The sequence below is a fragment of the Panulirus ornatus genome, chromosome 27, assembly GCF_036320965.1.
Source record: "Panulirus ornatus isolate Po-2019 chromosome 27, ASM3632096v1, whole genome shotgun sequence".
Classification (NCBI taxonomy): domain Eukaryota; kingdom Metazoa; phylum Arthropoda; class Malacostraca; order Decapoda; family Palinuridae; genus Panulirus; species Panulirus ornatus.
In genome coordinates, this window is record NC_092250.1 from 19,812,260 (window position 1) to 19,829,116 (window position 16,857).

At 44.9% G+C, this 16,857-nt stretch overlaps 1 protein-coding gene across 2 annotated transcripts; it reads left to right on the forward strand.

Moving 5' to 3' along the window:
- The first annotated feature begins 3,156 nt into the window (after positions 1-3,156).
- LOC139757653 (protein unc-93 homolog A-like) lies at positions 3,157-13,532 on the forward strand. 2 transcript variants are annotated; one of them, XM_071678385.1, is made up of 9 exons: positions 3,157-3,482; positions 5,728-5,946; positions 6,095-6,263; positions 6,509-6,752; positions 6,957-7,080; positions 7,313-7,559; positions 9,032-9,194; positions 11,164-11,431; positions 12,323-13,532. In XM_071678385.1, exons 2-9 carry the CDS (start codon positions 5,742-5,744, stop codon positions 12,598-12,600), a joined length of 1,698 nt encoding a protein of 565 aa, XP_071534486.1. In that variant the 5' UTR covers positions 3,157-3,482; positions 5,728-5,741; the 3' UTR covers positions 12,601-13,532. The 2 variants fall into 2 exon arrangements, with proteins under 2 accessions (XP_071534486.1, XP_071534487.1); XM_071678386.1 differs by lacking the exon at positions 12,323-13,532 and adding an exon at positions 12,214-12,263.
- The last annotated feature ends 3,325 nt before the right edge of the window (positions 13,533-16,857 follow it).

A 16,857-nucleotide genomic window follows, 5' to 3' on the forward strand; every position in this document is an offset into this window, starting at 1 on the left:
AAAGCTTCTCTATCAGCTCTATCATATGCATTCTCCAGACCCATAAATGCTACATACAAATCCATCTGTTTTTGTAAGTATTTCTCATATACATTCTTCAAAGCAAACACCTGATCCACACATCATCTACCACTTCTGAAACCACACTGCTCTTCCCCAATCTGATGCTCCGTACATGCCTTCACCCTCTCAATCAATACCCTCCCATACAGTTTCCCAAGACAACCTTCACACAAATGTGCTTTACCTTGGGTAACGTTACATTTATATGATAATCCCATTTTTTTACACTTGAGCAATCCTATCTACACCTCATTAGTTGTATTCTCTTCCATACATGCGAGGAGACACTTCCCTACACCCTAATCTGACACTTCCCTTCACCTAGCAGTCACTTCCTACGCCCCAATCAGATACCTTCCTGCACCCAGTAGTCATCTCCCTACACCCTAACCATACACTTCCCTGCACCTAGTAGTCATCTCCCTACACCCTAACCATACACTTCCCTACACCTAGCAGTCATCTCCCTACATGATAGCCAGACACCTCCCTGCACCTAGCAGTCATCTCCCTACACTCTAGCCAGACACCTCCCTGCACCCAGCAGTCATCTCCCTACATGCTAGCCAGACCGGCTGCACGACTACCCGGGACCCACCACTGGGTAACCTCGCTGCAACTTTTACTCTGTAGTGGAGGTCAAAGTTCCAGTGCTTGACCTTAACCATATTTCCTCATGGCTTCCTCATTTCCCATACCCAAAACACACGTAAAAAACCATCTCGTGTTCAAGTCATCACAATGTAATCAGAGTTGGAACTTAGAATCTCCTGGAAGACTACTATGAAAACCTTGGCTGGTTGTTTTCTCCTGCTACCCTAACACTATGATGGTATCTCTGGTCTTAGGAGATGACTTATGTACTGTTAGTGGCGACGCTGAAGTGTGTGAGACTCATACAAGGACAGTGAATGATGGCACATAAACATACGATGGAATGAATATACTCTGTAGGAAACATATACAATCGAGTTATGGTCATACATAGGTACGTATACAGTTGCATGTGTATGTATCCATTCACTGCATGCATGAGTATATACAAAGTCCTTTATACATAAAGACATGAAAATATGCATATTTACACTTTTCTCAAATTCCAAATGATATGTAAAAGGACACACATAATTTAATGGTAAGACTTGCGGCACAGAAGTGTAATAGACATGGGTTCGAATCCCAGGCAGGGCAGACGGTTCTCGTTTGCTCTGTTTGGGTCTGGAGTAAGCTGAAGAGAGGGAGGGGAATCTTATGTAGTTAAACCAGTGCACATGTACAAGATTAATAGTATATAAGTATATACGTGTGTGTGTGTGTGTGTGTGGTTTTCATACATGTTCGCCTTTTCCTGCGTTAGCGAGGTAGCGTCAGGTTCAGACGAAGAAATGCCTTCATTCGCTCACATCCATTCTCCAGTCGTCGTGTGTAATGCACCGAAACCAAAGCCCCCTACCCACAACCAGGCCTCACAGACCCTTCTCTGGTTTCTCCCGACCACTTTGTATGCACTGGTTCAGCCCAATGACAGCACGTTCGTCCCCTGTAAACCACATAGCTCTCATCCACCCTATCCCTAGCACGCCTCGCCCCCTCCAGCATGTATAGACCAGAGCTTTTGAAGCATGTTTCGCTCTATCCCTGCTCCTCCTCCTCCTTGGTTTCCCGCCTTGCTGGTCCTCTCCACGTCCAACATATATACCGTCTGTCATCCTTCTCTCACTCATCCTCTCCAGATGTCCAGACCATTTCAGCACACCCTCTACAGCTCTCTCATGCATCCTCCTCTCACAACTGCACATATTTCTTACCTTATTCGTATACCATCAACCCTCCTCACACCATATATTGTCCTCAAATATTTCGTTTCCAGCACGTTCACCCTCTCCATTATATATTTGTCTACGGGGCACACACTTGGCATCCGTGCTGTGCCGATGGGACTGCTACACCCTCAAACATGCCTACCTGTCTTTACCCTGAAAGGCATTGACCTCCCTCTCCTCACATTGCTCACCGCACGTAAGACCTTCATCCCCTCACCCAGCCTGTACCTCACCGCAGCATCAAGGCTGATGACGACATACGAACAAAAGAACACGGAAAGTTTGTGCATCAGTTCATATTGAGCTATGTAGTGGGTCGTCAGCGACGTGTTGTGATAGATAATTATGGATACGGGAGCAAGAAGGCACAGTCAGCTGTGAAGAATGCAAGAGTGTCTAAAATAACGTTGTGAAAATGGGTGATTTTTTTGCTATATCGCGCGAAGGATGTCATATAAGTGGCTGTTTTTGGTGCCACCAAGGAAGTGACTTTTTTTTTTTTTTTTTTTTTTTTTTTTTTTTTTTTTACGCCAGCACGGAGCTCTACCCTACCCTGTCGACTCAGACAACCAGCCAGTGTCACCAGTTATCCCTATCCACATACCCTGCTCAGTGAAGCAGAACTAGCCAACCCTAATGAACAGATAATTTAGTTCTCATCAGAATTTGTTTTATTCTTGGAGAAGCGTTCGTCACATGGCCCGTGCTGAGAACATGGAATAAACAAACTGGATAAAGAAGGAAAAATTGTGCGAGGCCAGTCTGAGGTCAGGCTAGGCTAACTTCCACCTGCTTCAAGCTGGTGTCATATTATTGGTATAGGTACACATACCTTTACTGCATGGAGAATTGTGGTGGAGTGAAACGGCCAGCAACATGTGAAGCCCTGAAACGAAGTAACAGAAGCAGACATGTGTAAAAAGACTCAACATTCCAACAGCAGAGGCTATTACCTCACAGCCACATCCCAAACGCGGTATATTCGGATATGTCTGTGGGTGAGATGTGTTTAGTATAACTGTTCACAAGTGAATGGTGTATTCCTTACCTCGTATGCTAGCAATGTGTACATTTGTAACGTTAGGCATCATGCAAGACTCGTTAGCCTTGCCAGAATGACGTCATTATACGTAAATGATTTCTGTACATTTTGTTTTTCACCTGAGTGTTAATGTTTAAAAATAGAACAGAAAGTGTCGAATGTGTCCAGGGTCATGTTTTGGCGACCCCTGGTGGCAAACCAACGCCCAAGGTACGCTGGGCTGGCCTTTTGCACTGTGTGCAGCCAGCAGTTGCTGACCTGCGCCTGTACCGTCGACAGCTGTAGCAGCGGCGTCTCCCAAGATCAGCTCCAGCATCAGTTGTAGCAGTGACTAAACACAAGCTGTATCGGTGACGAAGTGCTAGCAGTCGTCAGCAAATACAGATCCGTCACCATAGTTACGTCTGCATCATCGACCATCAGGAGGACACCATCCTTCGTCGTCACCACCATTCCTGTGCGTTGTCAACACTGTCTCCTGCAGTGGTTGTGACCGCTGGGGCGGCCACAGGCGACCCTGGGGTGGCTACAAGTTGCTCTAAACACCATCAGAGGTAACCAGCCAGCCAGCCAGTCATCCTACACTCTTACCGGGCCGTTCCTGTCACTCATGATATATATATATATATATATATATATATATATATATATATATATATATATATATATATATATATATATATACACACACACACACACACACACACACACACACACACACACACACACACACACACACGAGTTATGATGTACGCGCATCATAAGCTACAAGTTGGGTACGCAGAGTGAGAGCAGAGGAGTGTGTACGATGCGTAGATGAATCTGAGGCTAATCTTGTGGCTGGTGATACCGCATGATACAGGTGGTAGAGCCCATACCAGCCAGCAGTTGGTCTGGCAAGGGAAAAAGAATGTTTGTGTTGGGAGTGACCGGCAAAGGTCAGAAGGAGGTTGTGGCGAGCAGGACAACCTTCCACAGTGGGTTGTTGGTGGTTGTGGAGGCGTCAGATGGTGCTGGATTATCGTTTCTTAATGACCACACTGATTACCTTTCAAATAGCGTGTGTGTGTGTGTGTGTGTGTGTGTGTGTGTGTGTGTGTGTGTGTGTGTGTGTGTGTGTGTGTGATATTATTTTATACTGGTTGGGCCCCACATCTTGAACCCACTTGTGCTCTGTGCAGTAACCATGTCGTCAGTCAGTCAGGGTGTTCCATATATCCACCAGTCTTATGCTGTGATGCTGAGGCAGGAGGCGAGTGCCGGGCAGGTACACCGGAACCCAGAGTGAAAGTCTTGCATCAGTATGTTGTTGTCGTGCGTCTGTGCTGCGCTCTGCATACATGTGATCTGGGTGGGTGAGATGCTTTTCATTTCCTCGTTGTCAGTATCATGATCACATGATTTGTTTCTCATGATCATATTGCTTATCATTATCATCACAATAACAGTTTCCGTCGTAATGATTTGCATCACTGGCAGTATGAGTCACAGGTACTGTCTCACGGTAGGTTATCTAGAAGTGTTATGTATGTTGTGGCCATCAAGACAGGTCAAGTGCCCCGGTACAGTGCATCTGTAACATACAGTTTACAGGACCGGTGCATCTGAGCACTTGTTGGCTGGTGTCATCATACAAACAGGTGTAGCACATCACACCAGCATGAGTTTCATGAAACATTGAGGACTGGCAGGCTGATGATTAAAGACGTCTGGAGTATAGACTTCAGGGTATCGCTACCTTTCTTAATCAGAAATGTTCAGTCTGCCAGGCTGGTCCACCGTATGTGGCTGGGCAGGCAACCTTGTAGGCTCCCAGTTATAGGTACTAGATCGATATATCTCAATGAGGAATTACATAGACACACAGAACCAAGGTCCAGGCGAGGTGGTCTGGCCTTTACACTAATCAAAAAAGAAGAAAAAAAAAAAAAAGAGCAGACCCCTTAAAAGTAGCTCCTCCGATCAGCCAGGACCTCAACGCGGTGGAGAGGTTTGTGTGGAGCAGTGATAACCTGAGCTATAGCAGCGGGGATCTTCCTTTCCCTGGTATGTAGGTTTGACCATACTGCGAAGGTCAAACACATGTGGGCTGTTGTCTCTCCTCCTATACTTTTCGTTCTTGCCTTTTCTTGTTCGATCAAAACTGAAATGGGTCATTTTTCATGCTGAATACAAGTCTGGGGTGGAAAGACTCTGTTGGGTCTCATTAAGGCCAGTAATCAAGTATCTAAATGGTTACTCTTTGAAAACATTCTGTAATTATTGACTTCCTGTTTGATGAGTATATATATCAGCTTCCAGAAGGATAATGATATATTTTCCTTAATCATATCAAGTATAGAAGCATTTCCTTATGTCATAGTTCGACGTTATAACAAAAGTTTTTTTGGGGCTAGAAAAACGCCCTGCAATTTTTGGTATTTTTCTCAGGGTAACAGACTGACTTCAGACCCTGAGTATAAGGTCGATTTTTCATGGTAACTACTAATCAGGGATTGATATCATTGTTTTGTTTCTCATTAAGGCTTGTTAGTTCAGGGTAGACGTGGACAACTTACGATTGTAGATTTATGTAGAATATAGTGACATCTGGCGACATTTATATGCACCAATAAACGAATTGAATAATTAGTGGTAATTGATATAAAGGGTGAAATATAATATTTTCCTATTTTTTTCTTTCATTGTATTTTTCCGGGTAAACACAGGCACGCGCTACCCTCATCCCAGTTTCCTTACATATATCATACATCATTGTTTATGGCAACGTAATTACTATGGAAATCTGGTTCCCAACAGCCAGCAGACTCGCGATGACCGACGATAAACACAAGGTGCCAGACCCGAGCCGGGCGGCCATCACCACCCAACTAGATGGTTCCAGCATGGCCGACAGGTCCCACGGTGTGACGACCAACTTAAGCAACAGTTCTCACCTGGCGAGTCCCAACCCGTGCACCAGGGATCCCACAGGAATGATCAACCCAGCCTTCGTTATGGACGAGGTGGGGGACCACGGTGAGTCCTGCCTCCCGTATACCCAGGGGGTGTGGGAGAAGGTCTTTCTCTCTTGCTCCCTGTTGTTCGTAAACAGATCCATATCGTCACGTGACATAGTTCTGTTGTTGGTTGTAGTTAACGCTCATTGTTGTAATTTTCTGTCCAGAGACAAATAAGACGGGAGAGGCGGGCGAAGCGCCTCACTGCGTCTTAAGTCGCGAGGAGAAGACGGAGAAGTTGGCCATCATGAAGAACGTGATCATCATTTCTGTGGCTTTCACCTTCCTCTTCACCAGCTTCAACGCCCTCAGCAACCTCGAGTCCTCCATCAACAAGTTAGAACCTGGTTTTCCTCAGTTTCTGTCTTGATACAGTATTGACCTCCCATGACCTCTCGTTTCCCCTGGTTTGTTGTCTCTTGAAACCATCAGACCCTTGAATCCAGTCGTTGTCCCTCCGCTGACACAGTTCTCATCCTTCCTGACTGTTTCTGACGACCCACCTTGTTGTGATGTGTGTGTGTGTGTGCGGTGTTCCGCTGCCTCGACACGCACTTTAATAACGTCTTTCCCGCCCACAGGACGATGGGGACCACAGCTTACAGCACCATCTACATCGCCATCGTCATCTCCTGCTGCTTCGTGCCCTCCTGGCTACTGCAGAAGCTGAAGGAGAAGTACTCGATGGTGGTGGCCATGGCGTGCTACAGTACCTTCATGGCGGCACATTACTACTCCCGGCTGTACACGCTGGTGCCCACCGCTATCATCCTGGGCTTCGGCGCTGCGCCCCTGTGGGCCGCCAAGTGTACATACCTGACCAAGGTGCGCGCGCAGACTGATGGAGTATAAATCCGAAACCCCAACTCATTATTTTCATCTAGAATTAAGTTTCATCGAATTTTCTTTGATTCATACTAAAGTATGAAAATTTGATAGTGTATGATCTCACCCGAACCTCAGTTTGCAGCTTTTGTAAGAAAGAAAAGAAATATTTCCTCATAATTTCTGTCTTGTTCGATAACGCAGGTGGGCAAGAGGTACGCCGAACTGGTGGGTGAAGACACCGAAGTCGTCATCACCAGATTCTTCGGCATCTTCTTCTTCTTCTTCCAGTCAACCCAGGTGTGGGGGAACCTCGTCTCTTCTACAGGTGGGTTAGACAGGTGTAGAACAATCTTACCTCTTCTACAGGTGGGTTAAGACAGCGTGGAAAGCACACTGGACATATGAGCTGAGATGATGAATGCATTTGATCCAACCTTTAGTGTATGCAGCAGACCTAAAGGTAATGCATCAATGATTTTGATAATTATCATGATTGTTTTGACGTGTCTTACTATTCCCCTTCTTCGTGAGGTTCTTATATCATACGTCTCTGTCAGTGTTGTCTATCGGAGTGGAGGAGAACGTCGAGGTGGACGAGGAGGCGCTCCTCTCCTGCGGGTACAACTTCTGCATTGCCGAGCCAAGTGTCCCGGCCGTCATCACCAACGCCAGCAACAATGTTGTCGCCTCAGCTGAGCAAGATGGGCCACCGCTCTGGAAGATATACATCATTGCCACCATTTTCCTCTGCTGTTCCATCTTGGCTGCCCTCATCACCTTCTTCTTCGTGGATCCAGTCACCAGGTAAGGTAGTCACCAGAAGACGTAGTCTACAGACTAACTCCATGATTGCTTACAAAACATGATATATGCATCGGCAAAATCGAGTCATTCTGTTTGCCAATCGTTCTGTGACGCATAAAGAGCCCAGATAATAGAGTTTTCTTCAGGTTTAACTTTATTCTTTTACCTTTCTTATAAGCACAGCAGCCTACCACCAGAGTACAGTATACAGTTGTATCCTGCAGTATTTTGAAGTCGACAAATGGTTAATTGATTTCCATCTTACGGTACAAACTGATATTTTTACTCCGGTTCTTCCCCGATTTCATGAATCAAACCAGACTGATGCGATCAAGCCTTAAAGAAATATGATAATATTCGTGTATTGTAAAAGTTTTTGGTGAAGGCTAAAATGTACGTAGCTGTTGTACAATAAAGCAGGCAAATCCACTTCTCGTCCTAACATCGACCTGGAGTATCCGGAAATTGTCTCTTCATTCTCTGATCTCGCATTACGTCATCGGAAACATCACTGCGGTGTAGTGGATGCAACATATAGATCTTGTTTACAAGGAAATAGTCAAAGTTTGGCTGCACTTTTCTATCGAAAAAATCTCGATATTCATTGAGGGTCGCATTTGCCTTATAGAAAACTGAGACACACTGGAGTCCCGGAGAAGGTGCGTGTATGATGGTCATGAAATAAGATAGAATAATGGTGGCGTTTGTGGCGTGTGGATGATGAGACGAGTGTCAGGAGATAAAGGCACCGTGAATGACACTCAGGCTGGGGTGGATGGCAAGCAACTGAATGGCATGTCCGAGTTCAAGTTCCACTGACATAAGGGAAAGGTAATTCTCATGACCTCTTTCACCCAACTGGTCTATATGTTTTATCTCTGATCAAACAGCGCCATTTTTTTCTTCTCTTACTATCGATAGTGTAGTTTGATAAAGTACAAATAAATCATTGCTGATCTTAGTAGCATAACAATCGTTTATTTTCGCATATTTGTTGAGATCGTCAGCTAAAGTGGCACAATCAAAAAAAAAAGTCGACTGCACATTGAGTAGCCCGTGTTGTACGTTCTTACTCCCAGACAAAATGCATTTTATGGTACAATAACTTAGCTTCCTCCAGCACTGACGAGTAAGCTCGACCATTATTAGTCCAGTACATTAGATTTATGATTCTATATAGGCAGTTTGATAGCTTACCTTATTTCTGTGGTACAGTAGTACATTTTGTGCGTCTTCTAATGTCGTAGTGTCTTCTGTTTATATTAACAGGGAACCCGGCAGGTTCTTCCCAGTGTTAGCCTTCTTTAAAGCTCGCACCCGACTCCGTGGTTCAGTTCCCTAACACAGCAGCTTCAACCTTCATGCGCTGTTCATAAGTTAATTTGCTGCCTTCCGCACGATGCTGGTTTAGTCAGCATTAACCGTGTGCAGTAACCATGACTGTAGCTAAAACGTGGCCATCTTGTGTGTAGGTTTAAGGAGGCTGGACTCGGGGAATGTACGAGCAAGCCGAGTGTATACCAACTACTGGCAGCCACCTTGAACCACGTGCGCCACCCATACCAGATGCTGCTCATCCCGCTCACCATGTGGTCAGGCTTCGAGATGCAGTTCCTCTTCAGCGACTACACTGCCGTGAGTACCATGTGGTATAAGAAAACATCTGTTGACAGTGTTGGGGGAGGGGGATATATTAGAGAAATACATAGAATACACAAACGATGAAATGTATCTGTAAATATAACATGAAATATACCTGTAGAATGTATGACAACAATGTAAATGTAGCACTCTGTAGATTGGTTACGATCTGTAAACAAGTACCTGTACCATAAACAATAGAAACAAACAAACAAATACCTGTAGAAAAGTTAACTAGCGATAAAACAAGTACTTTCAAAGATAAAAGATGAAACAAATACCTGTAGCAACGTTAACAAGATTGATACAAGTCCCTGCCACCAGACCAGAGTGCAATGTTATGTTTCTCAGTAACACAATAGTCTGCTGGAACTGGGGGCGGCGGGCAGGTTCCAAGCGCACATTCATGTTGTAGCTTTCAAGTTGTAATTTTTCTTCGTGTGATGAGCTGGGTGAGTGGCAGAAGCAGTTTTATTTCGTAAATAAAATGATTGCTTCACTTATTTCATAGATCCGACATGACAGGTTCACCTATGAATATAGAATATTAGATGGAACGGAATGTATTGGTATCATTTTTTTTTTTTTTTTTTTTGCTTTGTCGCTGTCTTCCGCGTTTGCGAGGTAGCGCAAGGAAACAGATGAAAGAAATGGCCCAACCCACCCCCATACACATGTATATACATACGTCCACACACGCAAGTATACATACCTACACAGCTTTCCATGGTTTACCCCAGACGCTTCACATGCCCTGATTCAATCCACTGACAGCACGTCAACCCCGGTATACCACATCGCTCCAATTCACTCAATTCCTTGCCCTCCTTTCACCCTCCTGCATGTTCAGGCCCCGATCACACAAAATCTTCTTCACTCCATCTTTCCACCTCCAATTTGGTCTCCCTCTTCTCCTCGTTCCCTCCACCTCCGACACATATATCCTCTTGGTCAATCTTTCCTCACTCATTCTCTCCATGTGCCCAAACCATTTCAAAACACCCTCTTCTGCTCTCTCAACCACGCTCTTTTTATTTCCACACATCTCTCTTACCCTTACGTTACTTACTCGATCAAACCACCTCACACCACACATTGTCCTCAAACATCTCATTTCCAGCACATCCATCCTCCTGCGCACCACTCTATCCATAGCCCACGCCTCGCAACCATACAACATTGTTGGAACCACTATTCCTTCAAACATACCCATTTTTGCTTTCCGAGATAATGTTCTCGACTTCCACACATTCTTCAAGGCTCCCAGAATTTTCGCCCCCTCCCCCACCCTATGATCCACTTCCGCTTCCATGGTTCCATCCGCTGCCAGATCCACTCCCAGATATCTAAAACACTTTACTTCCTCCAGTTTTTCTCCATTCAAACTCACCTCCCAGTTGACTTGACCCTCAACCCTACTGTACCTAATAACCTTGCTCTTATTCACATTTACTCTTAACTTTCTTCTTTCACACACTTTACCAAACTCAGTCACCAGCTTCTGCAGTTTCTCATATGAATCAGCCACCATTGCTGTATCATCAGCGAACAACAACTGACTCACTTCCCAAGCTCTCTGATCCCCAACAGACTTCATACTTGCCCCTCTTTCCAAAACTCTTGCATTCACCTCCCTAACAACCCCATCCATATCATATTAAAGAGAATTCCATCCTATGTTGGGAGTCAGAATCTCGTTCGCGAATGTGTGGCGTTTGTCCTGGGTTTGTTGTGTTGTTCATGGTTTGGCTCTGATGATCCCCGAGTTTGTGAGGATTGTTGATGGCTCTCCTACATCGATGAAACGTCTGATGTGAGGGATGACTGTGGACATAGTAATTACTATCTGTTGACGGTTGAGATATGTTGTATAGCTCTCGGGTGTTCTTGATACCCGTATAGAGGTTGAAATCCTTAGCCTAGCCAGATGGCTGTGCAGATGTAACGTGTTATGTGTTCACAGGCCTACGTCACGTGCAGCCTAGAAATGCATATGGTTGGCTACGTCATCATCTGCTTCGGTGTGTGCGATGCCTTCTTTTCCGTGGCCCTGACGCAGCTGGTTAAGATGGTAGGCCGAGTGCCTGTCTTCACTCTAGGCCTCGTCATCAATCTGGTCCTCATCATCGCCTGCATTTACTGGCGCCCACACCCCGACGACCGCCCTTGGTTCTACGTGGTGGCGGCACTGTGGGGCGTCGGGGACGCTATCTGGCAGACGCAGATCAATGGTAAGACGATCTCTCTCTCTCTTTCTCTCTCTCTCTCTCTCTCTCTCTCTCTCTCTCTCTCTCTCTCTCTCTCTCTCTCTCTCTCTAGGAATATCACTCGCAAATGCGAAAGTTTAGATCTACTAGGAAGATCAAGCGACAGTGTCGTGTACTGTGAACTATTAGTGAGTCTCAAGTAGTGATATCTATAGTTTGATATAGTATCTTGCTAGCCAATTTAGTGTTTATCCTTGTAGTGCATGATAGCATGTTAGTAGTTTAAGATATACGCCAGTAATGTAGTTGTAGGTTTATAGTTCTCATAGACTTCATTCTAAAACATGCGTTACGTAGCTATTATGGGTTATTTACTTGCTCGGTGGTCATAGCCAAGCGGTTAGCGTTCCCAACTACCACGTAAAAGATCCAGGTTTCGAGTCCTGGATGTTGGAGGGTACTCTATGATATATATATATATATATATATATTTATATATACGCAGGTGCTAGATGTTGCGCACAAAACTTAACTCAGAGGCTTTATTTTAACGTCTGAAAGTTCGGTTTAACACAGATATTCCAAAGCATTTTGATTCTGAAGCTTCATTAATGGGAAATAGGATAAATCCTAACATATCCAAACGAGAAATTAGGTATGATGTTGCTTTCATGGAATAAAAACTTATCTGTGAGGTTTTGCACTCCAGTTGGTATTCTCATTTGTTTTTCGTATAAGTACTAAAGATCACACAATTCTTTACTGTACTTTTAGCCCTGTTTTAAAAGGTTTAATGTTATTGCCAGGCAGGCTAATGCAAGTCAGGCACGGCTTCTACTAACCCCAAACCTGAAAAAAACATAAGGTTACAGAGCAGAGCTTAGAAAGTAAAGAGGCACATCGCTGTTTCTGCAGCACTTTATGGTGTCGTGTTCCCCGGCCAATCTGAGGCGGCCTTCAGCAACTACCGTCTCTGGGAGTCGCTGGGACAGAGCATCGCCTATGCCTTCAGCAGCGTTCTGTGCGTGGACGCCAAGGTGACCATACTGCTGGTGTTCCTCGTGGTGGGCATGCTAGGCTACTACATCCTGGAGGTGGTGGAGCGGACGGGAGGACCCAAGAAAGATAGTCTGGGAAGAGTCATCACTGTTGATAAGCTCATCACAGGCAGGTGTTGGATTGCCTCCCCTTGAATGATCCTGACAGTTCCGTCAGGTGCAGGAACCTTATTGGATATTACCCGACAAGACATTGTACTGGTGACTGAAGTAGACATGACACTGATCCTCCTCACTGGAAACACTATTCTCAAATATTATTTTGAGAAACTTTGTTCTTGATGTAAGAGCTACAAGGAAGGCTCTAGTTTACGTAAGACAACCATACGATAAAGACAGGTCAAGGTCACAGCCCAGAAGTGGCTGGTTATTACAGGTTGTGACGTATGTATGGTGGTAAGTGCAACAAGAAGGTCCCAGCTGGTCAGGCAGGCTGGAGGCCCAGACTATAGGACGGAAACATGGAAGCATAAGAAAGTGCACTTATAGGTCGGGTATGTAAGTGTGATATAGGTCAATGATTCCGTGTCACATAACGGAACACTCCAGACCTTATCTCTAGGAGTAATTAAAAGGAAAAAATCATTTGGTATAGAACGCATCTTGTCTACTACCTGCAGTAGATGTTGAATTTCCTGTCTTGACGAGTGTTTGTCCCAGTGTGGCAGGAGGAGACGGACCACTGTGTCAGCCGTGAAGTATACACAGTATTCTCAAGTGGCAGCCCACCGTGCTTTTGCCCCACAGGCGCTACCAACTGCACACGAGATGTGCTGCAGTAGAGTGTGTGGACGTCACATTTATAGATAGGATTACTGCAGTCGGGTATCTCTTATGGTAAAACTTGCATGTCATACATTTCCTGATAGAAGAGATTAAATACCCAGTCAGGCCAAAGCTATACAGTGGACGTGTTATGTGTGACACAAGGTTGATGTGACGGGATGACATATACATACCTCTGGACCACTTTGCACCCACCATCTGCAGCCTTCCTGCGTAAAGTTTACCTGCCTTTGTAAATATTGTGTTTAATAACATTGTATTTAATACAGTTGTTAACACGTCATCATCTTTCTGTACATCCTCAAATGTAAATAGACCTCTGAACACTGAGGATTCAGTGGAAAGTACATAACTGTAGTGAATACTACAACATAAGTAAACACCTCATATAATATAATAACTTTTGCCAAACTTTGAAGTTGTTGATATATATATATATATATATATATATATATATATATATATATATATATATATATATATATATATATATATATAATTCACTGATAACCACAAGGGAGAATGAACCATATGTGTCAGGAGCACGCTTATCTTGTTTCATTTTATCTTCAGGTATCAGAAAATGCTAAACCATATTCATCACTTTGACCTACTTCAGTATTACTTGGTAACGATGTTGGAGGCTTTAGTGAGAAAGTTTAGATATTACATGAGTATAATTAGTCCATGAATCAGTACATCTTTGGCTTGAGACTTGGTATGGTAGTATTAAGTTAGCTTATTGGACAAAGGACCTGTATTTTTTGATTATGATAAAATGTGACACTTTGAATCTTATACTTTTATGTCTGTAGACAGACTTTCAATGTATATGCAGTAGAATGATTAGTATTTATAGCACTTAATTCTGGATATAAATCAGTATATTTGATTTATAAATGATACATTTGATGCATGACTTAGAATATTTAGAACATAGATCCATCAAACCAGATAGAGCAATGTCAGAAGGGTTAACAGATAAACAAATTTACACAGATATTTCCAATATTTATACAACACAGAATATTGTACCACACATTCTTACTGGTCAGTCTCGTGCGACCAGTAGTTTTGATGTCTTTATTCCGGCAGAACATGACCACGTAAACGTCGTCATCATTCCAGTGGAAGGGGTGGAACGTGAGGAGCAGGTGACTGTAGGTCATATCATGTTATAAGGGTATGACTGAGAGCGGGGCTGCTCAGTACACGAGCCACCACGTTGACGTTTCCTTGATCGTGAGGACGCTGTGGGCGACAGCGTCAGATACCTCCCTCAAGTTGACCCTTGAGCACGACACTACTGCCTGAAGGGCCAGGCTGTTATACCCAGGGGGTCACACAGTCACACACAGGGGTCGCATCGGTGTTCTTCAGGGGTTGATAACTCGAGGGAGATGACCTCCTCCGTCCCATCATGAGGGACTGTGCAAGACTGCAGTCGGCCGCTGTGAGGCATCTTGCAGGATGAGTCTGCCCCGCGGCCTTCAGTAGGCAGTAGGTCAATACCAGCGGTGGGTGGGTCTCATTATGGTCTGCTGATGATCACCTCAGCGCACGTGTGTGAGGGTCGGCAGAAGAGAGGACAGGAGAGTTGTGCGCGTGGCTGTGTTCGTGGTGAAGACCGTACAGAGAAAGGCACCGCGATGCTTGGGGTATAAAGTAGAATGATGTCAGTCTACTGTGCCCCAGTGTCGGCCGGAGGGGAGGACACGGAGGTATGCCCCGGACCTCCGGCAGCGGCACCCACACGACGCGTCCCACACGCAGTGAGGGAGAGGAGAGTGTGGTGCATCATGACACACACACTGGATGATGACGCCGTGCTGCCGCGCTTCAAGGGAGGAGGAGCGTCAGTCACCTGCCCCTCCCACTACTGGCTCTAGCGGACCCTGCTCAACGTCCAGCTCTTTTGTAATCTTTCAACTCCAGTTTTTATGTACAATATTTCTCAGGGAAGTTTCCAAAAATAGATGTGTGTATATGTATATATATATATATATATATATATATATATATATATATATATATATATATATATATATATATATATATATATATAGTTATATATATATATATATAGTTATATTATTCATTGTTATATGTAGACATTTTTCTGGGGCACATGTGGTGAATGAATAGATGACGCGTTCTTCACATGGGCTGGTACAGTACAAGGAGATACCGTTCTTCATGACAAAAATGTACACCTGCCCACGACAGATGTGCACCTGCCCACGACAGATGTACACCTGCCCACGACAGATGTACACCTGCCTATGATAGATGTCCACCTGACCAAGACAAGGATACACCTTCTCAAGACAAGGGTGTACACCTGGCCAAGACAAAGATGTACATATTACCAACAAGAGGATATACACCCAACCAAGACAAGGATGTACATGTGGCGAAGACGAGGGTGCACACTTAGCCAAGACAAAGATGTACACATGACCAAGGAAGGAGTATATACTTCACTAAGACAAGGATTAACATGTGGCCAAGACAAGGGGTGTACACCTAGCCAAGACAAAGATGTACACAGCCAAGACAAGGGTGTGCACCTGGCCAAGACGATGATGTACACCTGGCCAAGACAAAGGAGTGCACCTGGCCAAGACGATGATGTACACGTGGCCAAGACAAGGGAGTGCACCTGGCCAAGACGATGATGTACACCTGGCCAAGACAAGGGAGTGCACCTGGCCAAGACGATGATGTACACCTGGCCAAGACAAGGGAGTGCACCTGGCCAAGACAAGGATGTGCATCTGGCCAAGACAAAGGTGTACACCTGGTGGAGACAAGGAAATATACTTTCTAGATCAGGCCAACATAAGGGTGCACATCTTCCCAAGACGAGAGCAGGTACCTGGCAGAGACGGGAGTACACACCTGGCCAGGATAAAGATGTACAACTGGGTACGGCAGGGGTTTACACCTGACCCAGACAAAGATGTACACCTGGCCAAGGATCTAGGCCTGACTGAGGCAAGGGTGTACGTCTCGCACGCCTGACCTAGACTAGTGTACAGCCAGCCAAGTCAAAGATGTACACCATGGCAAGACAGTGGCTTACAACTGGCCAAGAAGAGGGTGTACATCTTGCCAAGGATGTACATATGGAGTGAGTCAAGGCTGTACATCTAGCTGAGAGAAGGGTGTGCATGTGAGTGACAAGGATGTACTGGCCATGACGAGGGTGCACATGAGGATGTACACAAAGCCAGACAAGGTTGTACACCTGACCAAATCAAGAATAAACTTGGCCAGAGCTAAGTATGTACACTTGACCGAGACAAAGATGTGCACCGGGCCAAGACATGGAAGTAAGCCTGGTTAAACGAAGGTTGTACATGTTATCAAGACAAGGATGTACACGTGGCCAAGCAGAGGATGTACATATGGTCAAGACAAGAGTGTACACCTAAATAAGGAATTATGCCTTACTAAGACAAGTGCACACCTGACCAGGACAGGTGTACATCTGGCCAAGCTGGGTGTACATCTGGCCAAGACGGGCGTACATCTGGCCAAGAAAGGGGTGTACACTTGGTTGAGACGAGGATGTACACCTGGCATAGATACCTGTGTACAACT